At 38.5% G+C, this 17033-nt stretch overlaps 1 protein-coding gene across 5 annotated transcripts in view; it reads left to right on the top strand.

Moving 5' to 3' along the window:
• The window catches only part of LTBP1 (latent transforming growth factor beta binding protein 1), a 191753-nt gene that overhangs the window by 90978 nt on the left and 83742 nt on the right, over positions 1-17033 (top strand). For all 5 annotated transcript variants that reach the window (XM_021390337.1, XM_021390336.1, XM_021390335.1 and 2 more), the window contains 2 exons: positions 8492-8594; positions 14266-14337. In XM_021390337.1, the coding sequence (XP_021246012.1) occupies positions 8492-8594; positions 14266-14337 (175 nt within the window). The remainder of the gene's footprint in view (positions 1-8491; positions 8595-14265; positions 14338-17033) is intronic.

The following is a 17033-nucleotide window of genomic DNA, read 5'->3' as shown; positions in this document are numbered from 1 at the left end:
TCACCTTTCAGTTTTGAAATTGAAATGTTAGTATGCTTTTCCTGCAGTCAGACAATGAATATTATTTATTTGTATGTTTTAAATATACCTTTAAGTGGGAAATATACACAATGTTATTTATTCTTACATAGATCTGTTCTAAAAGAACTTGGTTTTTTGTTTGTTTGGGTTTTTTTTTAATGTTGGCTTTGCTAAATAAGAGCATTCTTTTTATTTGTACAGATGAGCTGCTAAACATAGTTTTCTTTATTAATAGCAATGTGTTGGAGGTTCTGGAGTTTAGGACAGATAATTCTGGTATCCTTACTTTTCCTACCATTATCAGTGTTTAGACATTTTTTTGTAGGGCGGATTGTATAGTTGGCTTGAGAAATGTTTTATTAAATATCCTGGGATCAGAGGTGATTTTATTGTCTATAGAGCAGAATGGTGTGGAAGGATGTGTGTGGCCTCTGCAGGCAAACCAACCAACTTAAAATAAGGCTTAGCTGAACTTACCGTTTTTAGCCTGGACCAAAAGTATCAGAATCTTTACTGCTTTTGTCTGTGTGTGTGTGTGTGTGTGTATGCATAGCCTCCATCATTTTATCTTCCTTTCTTTTTCTCCTTTTTCTCTCCGTCTTCTCTCTTGAATTTTGTTAAAATCAGATTATTATTATTTTTTTTCCCCACCACAATCTTCTGTAGAGTATCTGCCATCCCCATTACATTCTTTCTCACCCCACTTTAGTTAAATTCCTTTAACATGTCTTATTCAAAAACAGTAGTCCTGCACAAACTGTAGGCTGGTTGCTGTACTCAAATCCCAGGATAGCCAGGATGTGTTTTCTGCAGTCAAATTCCAACCGAGTGCATACTGTTTCATTTAGCCATTGGAGCTATCCTGAATTGAAGCTTGGAAGACATTACACCACAGACAGTTGAAGAACCTGGTCATATTCTCAAGCATCCGTTCACTCCTAATTCAGAACAGAAATTCTTCTAGACGTCATGTTTGCTTACTTGTTTGTAGTATCGTAACTGACTGTAGCCAAAGACAGCGACCATCAGAAAAGGATGGTAAAAGGTTTGTGAAAAGACAGCAGTCTACATGCTTAGGAGGACAAAAGAGGAGGATAGTGATTGAGGGGGGCTAGATGAATGGAATTTCCTATTTTATTTAGAATAGATAAATGAAAACTTGTTTTCATAAATACATATACACATATATGTTTATGCTCCTTAATTGTGACTGTTTTGTGGATTGTCCTCAGCATTAGGGAAATAAAGTGGAGAGAGTAACTAAAGAATTAGTATTAATATTACAGTTTGACAAAAATGTCAGAAGTAAATAATATTCTGAGTGACTCTCTGTCTACTAAAGTTGATTCAATGGATTCTGACTGCTTTTCTCTGAGCAGTGCATGTAACAAATATTTCCCCTCTGGAAGGTGTTACAGTGATTGAAACAAAAGGGCTCAAACTTGTACCTAAACTCATACTTTGTTGTGTGTAAAATGATGTTGAGAAATTAGAGACCTGAAGTTAGAAAACAAATACAGTGGGAGCAATAGGACAAAAATGCTACTCCAGATGAGAGCAGTTGATTTATAGACAGCACTGTGCACTTCAGTGCCTTCCATAGCTGGACACGGGACATGGTGTTCTGCAAGGTCCTCTACTGCCCAGTATACTGTGTTTCTGAAACCCAAGGAGTCATCCTTGAGCACTGATTTGCAAAGTCCTATTTAAAAAGAAAGTAAAAAAGGTGGTTCCGTTTCTTTTTTTTCTTAATTCCTCCTCTTCAGCTGCTTTTGACTGTAATTCTAATAAAAATGCTTTTATTATGACACAGAATATCTTTCCCAAAATAATTCTACATTGTCAGTGGTGCACCTAATAACAATTGTGGTGTTAATCTCAAATGCTAATAAATTGCTTTATGATTGCTTTGTATTTAAATTGAGAGAAGAATGCAGATGCCTACTATCTATCGAAATTCATATAAAGAGAAGCAAGCACTGAGGTTTTCTCCCCTTATGATCGCTTTGAGTCTATTAAAATTTTTTCTTGTATTTTTTTATGGTTACTACATTTAACTATTTTGGCTAATTTTTTTTTTCTCAGAATTTCTTTGGTCTCTCTTTTGCTTAACTGTAAAGAGGAGGGTGTTTTTTGCAAAACAGCAAGAAATTGGAGAAGCCAGTATTTCCAGCTTTCTCTAGGGCTAGACTCTTTATGGCTAGATTCTTTACCAGGTATTTTTAAATATCAGTTTTATTTAAGAAGACTTCTGGTACAACTTCAAAAAAAAGTTTTGGTTTTTTTTTTTTAATTCTGAAGAAAGACTGTTTTTTATGTCCTTACCTGGCTGGAAGCAACATTCCAAAATGCCCAGAAGAGGCACTGGCTAGGAAGCCATGTCTGCCTGTCCTTGTTCATTCCTCTTCCCTGTCTCTCGGTTGTACTGATGCAGCTGCAGAGAGTGGATGGCCTGCTCTCTGAAGTGGTTGTGGAAATAATTTCAGTTAATAATGCTCTTTTCTGATCCTCTTTTTGGGGATTGTATTAAGTTCAGATCAACTCCATGCCGCAGTGTTCAGGGGACATGTTCTACCCCTCATCTGTCATCTGTCAGTTGTTTGCTGAGTGATGCTTTGTGTTCTCTTGCAAAATGCTGTGAAAAGTGTTGTAGAAAAGATCTGCATTTGTTATGACCCCATTGAGAAGGAAACCTGAATTAGAGTTGTTCTGGTATTGTGAGGCAAGACTTCCTATATTACAATACATTGAAAAGTCATATTAAAGAAAAACAAAATGTACCATGTATAGCAGACAAGAGAAGCATCTTTTGATAGATTTACTTAATTATAAATGAAGCTAAATAACAGGAGGAGTGAATAAAGACTGCTGGCTCCAAGTATTTTGTAGTGTGATCAAAATTGGTGCATTCAGATACGTTTCAAGTGCTGCTTTGTTCTGACCAGTAACAAATAGGTTTGATAGCAGAAGTCAGTTGATCAGCATTTTTTTGTGGGATACATTTTAATGAAAATTCTTTATTTTTTAGTAATGTCTCTTACAGGAAGCATTTATCTTGATTTGAGCAACCCCCTCCTCCCTGCTGTTAGAGTTGGTAGAATACAAAATAATCCAAGTGATAGGTGATAGCCAGGAAAAAACTCAGGAACTGTCAGTGCTGTATCAAGATAAATTCTGACTGCAGATCATCAGGCATTTACTTAATTTGGTTGACGCGAGGACACACACTGACCATGTACTGAACTTAGAGAGTATACACACAGTTTTTAGGAGCTGCACTTAGATCACTGCTGAGTCGCAAAGTGTGTTGATAGTTCTTAGTGTGTGACCTGATCTTATCTGTACTACTGCACGCAGTATGTTCATAGCACATATAGTCTGGAGGTGATGACAATAATAATATGCCAACTGAAGTTATTCACTCAACCATAGAAATATCCGTGATGAACTTCAGATTTAATAAAACATTTGCTTTGGAGGTAAATTTCAGGGATTTTCATTTTTATGATGGCTGTATGAAATGAACTTCTTTATTTATTTTCTTAAGACAAGAAAAATGATAGAAGTAAAATCTTCTGCTGCATACTGGTACTTTTTCTCCTAAAGCACTTCTAAAGAAATTTTTTCTTTAGAATAGTCTTAAAAATACCATCTCATAAAATAAAATAACTGTCTGGAATTCCTTGAAGCTCATGGTTTGGCTTCTGAAGTTTTTAAACAAATAGACTGTCAGAAATGAGTGTGGATTCATTTACAGGATTAATGCTTCATTCACAATAGATTTTTTGCAAAATCAGTACCCCGAAATATCAGAAGATTAAAAGATGTATCAGGTACCAAAAACACCAAACATTGTTCTAATTACTCGAATAAAAGAAAGCTGGGTAATTTTTGCTTGCCTATGAAGAATGTTCTACTTAAGCCAAAGCAAATTCTTTACCAGTTCTTTTAGAAAGTCTGGAAGTATTTAAGTTCTCTCCTCTGCTTTTGAGACAATGGCTGCTAGTGTGCCAGTACTACAGCGGATAATGCTCTTCATTTGTCACTCAGCTATGGTCAGTATGCTAATTAAGTGTTTGTTAATTGTTTCAGTAATAGGGTTTATTAAGTTTGAGGTTTCCTACGCTGTTTGTAATACCTGTAGGAAAGAAAAGGAGAAAGAAGTAACAATCCGAGGTCTGTGCCTGTTGAATAGTTTACAGAAAGTTAAACAGTGTATCCATTCTCTTCTGCTATTGTGGTATGTGAAATGCGGTCTTTTGAGCTGAATCCCGGAGTCATTAGCTATTAACTCGGGCAAAGCACCTATCGATTTCAATCATAGTTAATCATGTGACACTCCTTTATTTATGCCTGTTTTGTGGTTTTAACTAATAGCTCGTGACAGGGATTTGTAGATGGGTCACGCTGGAGTGAGAGTCTCAGGAAACCTTCTGGTCCTTTATCAGAGCCCTTTGCAGTTGTCCTGACACTAATTGCTGGACTGGGCTCCCTACTGCACTTCAACAGGAGCTGAAAACATTCCTCCTACTGCCTTAGCAGGGGGATTTCGAGGGCATAATCCTTCCTTTTCCCAGGCATTGGAAAAGATATTAAACTTTAGTAGTGGCGCACAACTCAAGTACTGTTAGCACTTGTGGAGATGGGACAGAGGCTGGACAAGGGAACAAAGAGGTGATGTGGCTTGGAGTTGCCTTTGTGCACCAGCACAGGGTCAGCCAGAATTCCAGTCGACCAGCGGGAATATTTGGTACTTCCTCCGGTTATATAAAATATTGGCATAGAAGCCCAGGCACGCATGGAGAAAATATGTGGACTCGAAACAATACTTTCAGTGTCTGTGAGTGCTTTACCCTGGAAGAACTTTGTTTTATAGCAGTACCATGTGTGCTTCATACTGCTGCTACTGCTGAGCCCCTTTCAGCACAGTTTAAGCTCTTTTATACCGATCCTTCATGACTTCTTTTCCTTCTGAGCCAATAAGAATCATTTCAAAACCATAACCTTGTGACAGATGTATCATTCATGAAAATCTGTTCTCTCTCTGTGAGGAGTTTTCCAGAAGCCCTCAGGAATACGGGCTGGATTAGTTTAAAACATGTATGGATGATGGATAGAAAGTTGTAAACCTAAGCTTAGAAAATGGCATCACCTTCATGCATAATACAAGCTACGTGCACGTGTTTAGCTTCACCGCTTATTTTAGGCCCATGCTTATGTGTTGGAGTTGTATTGAATAGTGAGACAAACTAAAAATAGCCATGGATTCCCCCAAGTGACTTTTCCAGTCACTTGTGACTCAGAGACTGGAATAGACTGTCTGAAGAACTAATGAGTTCTTCTCAGTGGTAGGAAGTGGATAAGATTTTTGACGAGGAGAGAAATTACCTAAAAGTTCTTGAGATCTCTAGAAACAGAGCTTCAATTCAGTAATGCTTAGGGCCTGAGAGAGGGAGGAACATCTTAAGAAATTGTTGCTGGCTAGGAAACAGCTTGTGCGGTGCCATGAGTATTGAAAGTGTCTGAAGTGCTGTTAGAGGTACCAGAGAAATTAGGCTTTATTAGCCATTGAAGAACGCGCTGTTTCTGCTTGGCTTAGTACTTTACAGTGGAATCATTTTTTCTGATACGTAGCTCCAAAATTACACAGACCTTACACCACAAGGAGCCCCATGTGGCAGTTGCTTTTCCTGGCTGGCCAGTTTCTACAATGATCTGGACACTAACCAAATTATCATTGATTCTTCAAGCTTTAATTCACCGTAGAGGCAGTGGGAGCAGCAGCTTTAAACGTTGCCAGTTTTTACTGACAGGACTACAAACCACAGTTGCCAGATGACTCAGACTTTGGCATCCTTATTTTTGCTCATGGTTTTTTATGGAAATTTGAAAAAGTTATGACCACAGAGATCATGATTTTCAGTAGAGTGCAAATGCTATAGCACCACACCTAAACTCAAAATGGGCTTCAGTCCATCTTCCTCCTCCTTTCCTTTTTATTTTTTAACCTTAATTTTGCTTTTCATTTACTATCATTAAATGACACCTTTTCTATTTCAGGGGGAAAAAAAAGTACTAGTTAATGATGGCATGTTGGCTGTCATGTCAGTGTAGTCTTGCCTCTTCACATGCATACTGCTGGAATGTGTCCTTGAGGCCTGTGACCTTGCGAGGAGCACTGGGTGTTACGTTATCTGCCTGGCTGCCCAAATGCTCAGTTTCTGAGATCATAAGGGGAGGTGCAGCATCAGCCTCAATTCCTCCCACTTCTTTTCAGAGGGAGAAGAGTTGTAAAACTGAGGCACAAGGCGGGGAGGCAGAGTTGAGTGGAAATTGGTTGAGCTGGTTCTCGCAAGCTGCCACAGTATATGACTTGAGCGTAAGAGGTTTCTCCTTGGGAGAAGCAGTACCAGCTCTATGAAAGGACTTCAGCAGGTGTAACTGAAGTAGCACAGTCTTCCTGAGAGCATGCTCACTTCACACGTAACTTGAAAAACCAGTGTTGTGTAAAGACATAATATGAATTCTGTACTTTTTTTTTTAGCTGCCAGTTGAAGGAGACGTTATTAGTAATCCTCAGCTAGTTCCCATTTTGAGAAGAGCTGAGGTGCTGCAGCAGACTGGAGGTGTGCAGAGTCCCCTGTTCTCGCACCTTGCCTGCCTTTGTGCCTGACTGAGAGTTGCCTCTGAAACCAGAGCGGAGTGAAACTGAAAGATCAGGAATGGTCAATCATACCAATCCTGCCAGTTCTCAAGCCAGTGGAGAGCAACATAGCTCAAAAGACATGCTCAGCTAGTGTAAGCCTGGGCCTGCATCTGAAAAGCTTAGATACTTTACTCTTTTAACATAGCTAAATGCAATTCAGGGCAGAAATGTTTATGACCCCTTGGAAGATGGGAAAATTTGATACAAGACCCTCTGCAGATGGTCACATGAAAGCAGGCTTCTACAGGGTATCTTCTAACCTGTCCGGGTACTCTGTTCTTTCTGCAGCCCACGTATCACCTCAAAATGTGGCTCGAGGAACAAGTGGTACTACCCTCTGTTGTATAGGGATGATGTGCAGAGGCACACAGTAACTATGCTAAGTTGCTCTGTACTAAAAGCTCCATTTCATATAGGAGGCTTGGGCAGAGGATGCTCCCAGCTGCTCAAACATGATTTATTTGATGTTTCAATTATGCTGCTTTTACTTTGTTGCTAAGATATTTCAAAATTTTCCTGGGGAATGTGTGAGAAAGGGGCTGAGAAGATGGCTGGGATGGCACCTTGCCAGTCCTCCCCATAGGAAGAGGGAACGCACTGATGTGTTAGAGCTCTGCGCTGTATGGTGGCCTGCTGTCCTGCTGGTATTCATGCTGTGCAGCCACATAGACTTTAGAAACATCAATGACCTATGAGCATCAGCATACTAGAAGAAATTTGGGAAGCTCAGAAGAAGCTGTCACTGCCTGCATATTCAGCATGCATCCCCACTGCAGAGTGACAGGGTTACCAGAATAAGTGAATGCAACCGCAGGGCCACGCAGCCTGTGCTGGAGGACAAGATAGCTGTCTTGAGCTGAAAGATAAACACCAGTGATCTTTTGGTTCAGAGGTTTTTATATTTGGTCAGGAAGAAAAGTTAGATCAGGGAAGGTTCGTTCACTCTCGTGCGGATTCGCACTTCAACACATTTGAATTATTTGCTGCAGTGCCTATTTATATCAGTATTTGCTTTTAAAGTGCACCTGTTGTGCACTTCTCTCGTGCTTTGAACACTTCCATTTTGTACCTAGTTGACAGGTGTAGATGTACTTTTTAATGTCTCCAACTCACATAGAGAAATACACTTAAACTTTGTTTCTTAATCAGGAAAATAAATACAGGGAGTATTTGCCTCGGAAATGATTGCAAGATATATTTAAATATTTGCATGAAGCATTTTGAGTAACACCTGTTGCAAACTTCGACATGAGTCATCTTATGTATTCCTTAATTCTTTAGTATCTGGACAGCAGAATCTTTCATAATAATTTGACAATTTTCAGTAGCCAGTCATAAACATTAAACACAAGTTAACAGAAAGTTGAGCCTTATTAACAGATAGCAAATAACAATATAGAACTCAGTTATACTCTTAAAAATATTACTTCTTTAAGAGAGTTATTCATTTAAGGTAGTGCATGTGGCTTTTGAAAAAGCAGAGGAGGACGTTTTTATGAGGAACAATGACATACAGTCTCTTCTCTTTCTTTCTCCTTCTTTTCAAGTTGAAGCAGAGGAGGGTAATAATGTAATCTAACCTGCTTGTTCCTGTGGAGAGAGCCATTCATGGGCATTATTTATGCTTGGCTAAGAGCTCCAGTCATCCTTTGGTGTCTCAATTACACTGGCAAGAAGCTGACCCAAGATGACTGAAAGAGGACATTATATTAGAGGTAAGCATCATACAACAGCACTAACCTGAGTATTCTTTAACTTTTCCAGTGTGGCAAAGCACTTCCTGGCCTTTCAAAGCAAGAAGACTGCTGTGGAACTGTGGGTACTTCCTGGGGTTTTAACAAATGCCAGAAATGTCCCAAGAAGCCGTGTAAGTGTCACTTTGTTGTTATTCTATGGACAAGTTTGTAACTTCTTTCCTCAAGTAGTAGTTTCATTTCTGGGGGTTGGGAAAAGGAAAGGAACATAGTAGAAAGAACATACCATGCTTTGATTAGGGGCAGGTTGCAGAAACTGGAAATCTCTTGTGTGCCAGCAGAGTTACAGTACACAGGCACTCAGCACAGCCAGCAGTGCTAGCGTGGTTGTGGTTTTTTCCTTTTTTTTCTTGCTTCTCCCTCTTCCTCTAAGGCAGTGATGCACTGCTGCATTTTTCTCAAGACGGATAATGACATTGAGTCATTTTGCCTCTTCCAGCTGGATTTATTTAATTTATTTATTTATTTATTTTAAGTCTGCACAGAAATGTTAAATTATTGAGGCGCCAGTCACTGCTTGGAGAGAATGCAATGACCTCTTGAGACTGCAGATGAACTATCAAGTTTGGAGCCAAATTTTTGTAGGCTCTAAATTGTCAGTTATATATATATATATACTGCTCTGTTTTGAAGTATCTTCCTTGACAATTTAACTATGACAAAGACTTTCCTTACTGGTTTGTTATGATTTGACATTACGTTATAATGAGAAAGAAATTCCAGTGATAAATGCAGCTAGTCTCTTAAACTTTTATGAATTATACAATTATTGCACAAAAACAGCAATACTTCTCTGTCATTTATATTTTTATCACTCAATGAAAGTAGAAAAAGGTGAAGTTGTGAACAGAGTAGATAGCTGTTTACTGGGTCAAATGTGGTGCAAGAAGTTACAGTCATTATCTGGGTCTCCTAGGCCACTGTTACTCCTACAGATAGCAACACATGAAGCATGTTCAATGTTTGATTTTTTGGAAACATATTATTGTCCAAAAGTCTAATGTAATAAATCAAATATAATACCAGAAGAAAATATACTTTGACTTCTACTTCTCTGACCTCCTTCTACAGGAGAGTCTGATCTGCTAGTTTATGAAACATGAAAGTTTTATGTTTTGGTGTATGTTTACCTTCTGCTTTGCTTCCAAAAGAGAGCATACTTGGGGTAAACTTCTGAGTGTCCCTGTTAGTAAATTTCTAACAGGGACATTCCTTTAGTGTAACGCCACCACGAATTGTGAAATGTGTCCTGATTTTATAGCTTCCTCCAAATAAATAGCAATTTAACTACAGCTAAAAGTTTTGTTCATCAGAAGTATGTGGATATGCAGAATGTATTGTTTAGTAGATTCAGGTTTCCCTCCGGAAAAATTGCCCATGGCAGTGGAATTGGAACTAGATGATCTCTAAGATCCCTTCCAACTCAAACCATTCTGTCATTCTAAGAACTAATATACATTTTTGGTGCCTAGTTCCAAGGGAAGTCCATGTGCTGATTCTTCGTAGCTCAGGTAAAAAACTAACTTCCCCAGCCTGGAATCCACTATGTTGTCCAGGAAGCTGCTTAATACCAGCATGCTCTGTATGCTGTTAAGCCAGTAGGGAAACACTGGGGCAAACCACCTTTGAAATCCGGGTCTCCAGATTCCTCCTAGAGGGTACAGAGAAATGTTTGAACACACCTGGGATGTACATCCCTAAAACCTCCACCACCCTTTATCAAAGCACTAAGTAGAATAATTTCTTTGTAAATACTAATGAGAGGAGCATTGTCCTTTTTGTATAAAAGCTTAGTGGCTAACACATTTGCTCAAGATGAGGCAATTCAGAGTTCCTTTACCTGCCAGAAGAGTTTCAAATCTACATTTTATACCTATGAGGGGGAGATGCCCTAATCCATAAAAGGAAGAAACAATCCTTGGAACAGGAATGGGAATTCAGTCTCTTTCCTGGTGTTGTTAATTACTAATAGTGTGAGTCATCCTTACTCCTGCCTTCTGACTCAATTAATTTGGAATTGTTTTTTGAAAGTAACTGTAATTTCATGAGGAGACAGAGAATGTTGTTACTTAGAATAACCTGTTCTTGTGGTTAAGGTATTCCTGGAAAGTAAGAGTTTGAAATTAAGTGGGATACATTTCTTATCTTTATAGGTGAGAGCTCTCACTGTACATTATCTTTCTCCCCTTCTTAGGGTGGAGGAAATGTGTATACTGTTTTCCACAGATTAAAATACAATGTCATCTGCCACTACATTATGTCAAGAGTATGACTGGGTAGGTGCTTGCTTTAAGAACATTCACTCACTGCATTGGTCAGGAAGCTTAGGTAGAAATATCTGCGACTTAGCATTCTAGATTTTATTTAGAAATTATTAGAGATTGTTATTACTGGAGATTTCTAGGAACTTAAGTGATCAAATTTGGAGTGTTGCAGGAGTTTAATCGATCTTACAGCATCTTAGAGTTTTATAGATGTCCAATTTGAATTTAGGCACACAACTGGAACTTTCTAATCTGGATCTGGGCCTAACTGTCCTTTGGCTAAAGGTACCAATTTAAGCTTCATATCACTATGAAAGTGTTACACTTCTTTAAAGCAATTTCTAAGGATAAATGTAAATTTATGGTAAGATTTAATGGAAGTATGTAGTTCTTGCTTATGGATTTATATTTCATCAATTATTCTTACTCTTTTTCTTTTTTTTTTTTTTTGCAATAATGGGAATGGTTTCAGTGATAGAAAGAGTATGCATAGCTGAGTAGGATGTTAGGTGGGCAAACATGGGAGTCAAATAAATTATTTGTAAATTGTCAGTTAAGTGGTGTCTATGGCTGTGTCTCAGCAGGCAGAGTTCCTGCAATGTTAGTCCCTTGTCATTTTTACATATTTCAAGACCTCGCTAAATTGATATTGCCTTTTTTGCTGTAGACATTTTGAAGCAAAGAGGTTTCCTTTTGCTTTTGTGGTTTTATGGTTCTAAACTTCATTTAAGGATGACCTGTTTGTATAATAATACTTCAACAGGTTGTATTAAACACGATCACTTGGGATCCACTGTTCAGCAAAATACTTAAGCATGTATACCAGTCTCATTAGCAGGCACTTACCAATGTGGTTTCTTTATTTCTATCTTCAGTCAAACACTTAAGGGGGTATTTAACTTTGTGCCTGTCTTGTTCCCATGGACTTAGGCAGGGCTTTGTCATTTTGCAAAGATGCATTTAAGTATTTTGGGTCATAGCCACTGCTCAGTCGGGGACCAGTCCTGTTGCAAAGTTGAGTGCCTTGGCCTGGGACAATTCTTGTGGCTGTAAGTTTATGGATTATTCAGTATTACTGAAAAATAAAGGAAGAATTTTTGGAACAGATCTCCTTTTCTGTGAGCTTCTACAGAGCAAGACTTTTAAAACAAACTTCATTTCTGTGTTACATGGGAAATGTTGCGATTGATCAGGCTTCTTGGTAACAGTTAATAATTATAAACAGAACAGGTTGTCTAAGTGAGTAAAGGGTAAGTAATGTAGGACTCCATCCCGCTCCAACATGGATGACTAGCCATCACCGCACAAGCTTCCTACTCTACTATGACCTGCTTATGTTGCTGCTTTTTGTACAAGGAAGAAAACAGCTGCCAGTAAGCCACTGTTTCCTGTTCAGTGTGGGAGCAGAATGAGTAGGGATGGAGAGATTAAAGTCTCTGACCTCACTCCACCATGATGCTTTCTAGAGCAGCTGAGTCACCGTGGAATGGAAAACACATTGTGGCACTGGAAAAGGCCTGACGCAGCTTATGGGCTGGTCTCCATGTGCAACTGGAAGAGCTCTGCTGGTACTGTGTTAGAGCTGCAGGGTATTTCCGATTCTGTCCGTGCAAATTATGGAGAAGGTGTCTCGGTTTTCATATTAATTGAATGAGATCTGCAATGGGAAACATAGATAAATTAGGACATAATCAGTGTAAAAATGAATCAAATCCCGACAGCATTAACATTTAGAGTTCCATGGATGTTTTTAGGGGCCAAGAGCAGGCTAATGCATTTCACTTTCAAAAATCTCACCTTAAATTTAAACTAATTTAATGTTAATATTGTGAAAAGATTGGAGCAGCCTTGAAAATAAATGCGTGGCTGCCATTTGTAAAATTTTCAGATTTTAATTTGTGTTTCAAAGGTTGTAGTCAGTGTGAAGATAAAAAATGTATGTGTTCAAAACTGTAAAAAAGTTATAGCTGTATTTGTACCCCTCACTATTTTAGTATTTAACCTCTTCATTGCTTCAGGCCATTTTGAAAGTGTCTTTATGTTCTAATTAATTATTTGAAATAATTACAGCAATTTAAAATTATCTCACTCCAAAAACTGCTTCTCAAGATCATCACTTAAATTTTTCCAACGCATAGGAAAAACTTGAAAACAAGTTTAAAAATGTCATTTTTCTTGTTGTTTCCCCTTGTAGTGAACTGGTTTCCAGTTTTGAACTAAACTGCAGGGATAAATGTGCAGTTAGGGCATGAGCTGTGAAGTGAAGCCAAAGTAAAACATTATCTCACTCTGTTCTAATTTGACAGTTTTTATACAGTAAGGATGGAAAGTAATGCTTTCTTTTTTTTCTTTTTGGCCAGCTTAACTTTTAAATTCTGACCAAATGTTGAATGTATCCTATTGTAGCATTCAAATTATGAAAAACTCTTGACTCTTTACTAAGGTCCCTTTTGTGATCACAGTGCCAAAAGTCAGATCTGTGTGTTTGATAAAGTACTGGGTTTTGCCAAGAGGTTAGCTTTTACTGCATAACATGCAAAGAAGTTACTGGTCTCATTTATGATGCTAAAACAATTTAAGAATCAATAAGAAGTTTTCTGTAGTCTCAAAGGCAACCTTAAGTGGAGGAAAGAAACAATAAACAGAAACAAAAATCTATTTAACAGGGAAAGAAACAATAAACAAAAGTAAAAATCTACTTAACAGAACACTTTCTATTTTGTCAAAATTGAACTTGGTCTGCGTTTTGTGGTGCTGCTACACCCTTGGTAGTTTCCACTGATCAGCCAATAAGTGACACAGTCTTCCAAAATTCAGAAACATTGTCAGGTAAATCAGAGATGTGCCCCCTTCTTCTTTTTGTCTTGCTTTAGAAGTTTAGTTGCTTCTGTTGTTTCCTATGCATTTCAAGAATTTTAATTCACTATGGTAAAAGAAATGGTGCACTACAATCTTGCTTAACATTGCATGTATTTTTGCGTTCTGAAGCTATTTTCAGTTTTAAAAGCATTGACTTTCCGTGGTAAATCTTCAACCTTATATTTTCTCAACATGGTATTTGTTGCTGGTTTGTAGAAGTAATTATTTGAATATCTGAGAACAGGATGATTTCACCTTTTTAAATCAAAAGCAAATTTGAATGGATAATAACCCTCTTTTCACACAGAGGGTGGTGATGCACTGGAACAGGCTGCCCAAGGAGGTTGTGGATGCCCCATCCCTGGAGGCATTCAAGGCCAGGCTGGACGTGGCTCTGGGCAGCCTGGTCTAGTGGTTGGTGACTCTGCCCAAGGCAGGGGGGTTGAAACTCGATGATCTCTGAGGTCCTTTTCAACCCAAGCCATTCTATGATTCTGTGATTCTATGAATGGGAGATGTTAGTGGTATACATGCAGAAAGACTGAATTAAGGTTACTTGTATTTGAATTTCTGTATAGAGTTATATAATAACTTGGCTGTCAGGTTCTCTAAATAAGCATACAGTTCAGCAGTATTTAACTGATGTAATTTTTTTCTTCAGCTTACCATGGATACAGTCCTATGACAGAATGCCCACAAGGCTACAAGAGGATCAATGCTACTTTTTGTCAAGGTACAACAGTGTCCACGGCTGATTCTGTTTATTTTGAGTTTTGTGTGATACATTCAGTGATATTTATGACTTAGATGATTGAATCTAGTCTATTTATTTGTATTTGGGAAAAAATGTTGGGGATCTATCTATCTACCTATATATACACACGTTTAACTTTTTCCAAATATTGACAACACTATAGACTGTCCTTTGCTCCAGAATAAAGAAGTTTTAGAACTTCTATGCATATTTTCTTTGACGTATGAAAATGGCTTCATATGAATTTGGTTACTTTGTTTTTCAGTAGAAATGCATGTTCTTTCAGTTATTTTGCTAAACAGTGAGCCTTCAGACTTGATCAGTTAAGTCAGATGAAATTCACAACAGAGAATAATTCCTATAACCATTATGCTATAGAGCATATAGGGAATGATTATTTTGGGCTTCAGAGGTGAGACGCAAAAATACTGACAGTAGCCAGATGATGTCACTGGCAAGTGAATATGAAAAACCGTGCATACCTGGCTGCTATGTAAAGGCATGAACCACATACTTGAAGAATGTACATAGGACATTTCTATGGAGTTATGGTGTATAGGCTGTGTTACTTCCAAGATCATGCCTTGTATCTCCAGGCTATAAGCACAAAAGTTACCAAACCCCAGAAATAAAGGGGTGTGGGAGTTGCATGATCAGCCATGCAGCTACACTGAAAAGCCTCAGGGTATTCAGGTTTTCCCAGCCTGTGGCATCTCTGCCTGAGGAAACTGAACAGATGACAGTGGACATATGCTCCTTTCTGCATTTCTTGAGGTATTGAAAAGAAATGTCAAGTGAGTACGTAGGAAAACATTTAATTTCTTGTGCCCTGAGAACATGTGAGCAGTCCTGCAAGTGTTGCTCTTGAGACAGAGATTGAAAGGAAGGGAAGCATGAGTTCTAGTGAGGCTGATGTTGACCTGTGATCCAGTTTGCTAGTCACCGTTGCCACTGCAACAGTGAAAGGTCACCCAACAACTAGCTGTGGAGGTGGAGAGAAAGATAAAATGAAAGAGTAATTGGTGTTAAAGGATACGTGCAGGTACTTTGGAGATAAAGTTAATTTTATTTAACTGAAAGCTCTCTTAGCATGTGGATGAAGAAATGGTATGGCAGCCTGCTACACAAATAATTTTTAGAAAACAAAACAATAAGGTTTGTATATCTCTAAACACAAATAAATATGTTGCTTCCGTTGCTGAGAGAGATGTGAGCTGCTGTCTGAAAATTGCTCTGTCAGGCTTCTTAGCCTACCTGCTGCTCAGCTCCCTACCTAGTGATTTATCAGTATGCAGGGTAGGGGCACTTGGAGGATTGTGAGAGAAAATTGGGTTGGATCAAAATACTAAGAAACTAAATGGACCAAACTGCATCTCAAGAACTCATTCTATGATCTGCAGAGAGGGATTATAGAGTTCTTCTAGTAAACAAAAGAGTTGGGGAGATTTTGATGGCATCTTACTGAGGATGACTGCAAAGTGAAAAAGTGTAGGTGAATATAAGGCATCCAAGGACCACCTTTTCATATGTCAAATGCACAGGTGATGAATATATTTCAGCCATTTCAAAATTGTCTCATTCTGTATATTAGCTATGCGTTTTTTCAGAATACGCAAAAGAGAGACTATGAAGTGTCTGAAAGATAACATTGTGCATCAGAACTGTCATACATCCCTCTGAACACAGTCCAGGAGAGATAGGAATTTATGATATCTCCAGCAGTTGGGCCCAAACCTGACAGTATACACATGGCATTCCTAGACAGCAGCAACCCAGCAGGCATTTAAAGTAGAAGAGGACGTTCAATTCTTTTCAAGATTCTCGTACCTAGTTGTTGGCAATCATTACTAGATGGAAACCAAGATCTCAAGTCAGGGGCTACAGACAGAAAATGGTCTGATTCCTGTGAAAGTTGCCAGAAGTAGTTTGCCAGGTAGAAAAATGTTGCCAAGAAGTTGTTTCCCAGAGCAGCGACAGGCTGACAGAGAAGGAGAACGTATGTTTCTGGGTAGGAAGGAATTCAGTCTTGCCATGGTAGCGTGTGGTAATACAGCAGTACCTGCTAGGCTAAGCATTGTTTGTTGTACTGGGTTTTGATAGTTTTATCCTGACATTTTTGTACTATGTAACTAATACTGCAAGAAATAATTAGGCTTTAAAGAGTTTGTTTTATTTCTGCTATCATTATCCTGGAAGAAAGAGAGCTGTAGAGTCTGTATGTGACTTGTAGTTGATGCATGGAAACTCTGTTATGAGTTTAATCAGAGAGTGGGAGTCAGATTATCCCACTAGGAAGGAGACTGTTGATTAACTAAGGATGGGAACAATTTCTTAACTTTCTGGAAAGGGCAGAGGTGGTGACTGCTACAGGTTTCTCGCTTTGCAGTATTGAGACTTGGGTGGCTTCTCAGTAATTTACTCACCAATGTACTCTGAAAATGTGGTACAAAAAAGGAAGGACCCGAGAGAAGGAATGCCCATGAAACAAAGACAGGATTAAAAGATTATCATTTTCTCTCAGAGGGTCAGGATTTTGACCTTTGAGCAGTCATCGGGAAAACTAGCTTCATCAGTGACAGAGCTGCTTGCAGGATATATTTCAGTCCCGATATGGCCAATAACATGTGCTTCTCAATGGGAAAAGTGTCCTATTTGTGTTTGTCTGAAGCAGACAC

This window comes from Numida meleagris, chromosome 3 (assembly GCF_002078875.1).
Source record: "Numida meleagris isolate 19003 breed g44 Domestic line chromosome 3, NumMel1.0, whole genome shotgun sequence".
NCBI lineage: Eukaryota > Metazoa > Chordata > Aves > Galliformes > Numididae > Numida > Numida meleagris.
The sequence above is the reverse complement of the archived record's forward strand: the minus strand, read 5'-3'. Positions and strand labels throughout refer to the sequence as shown.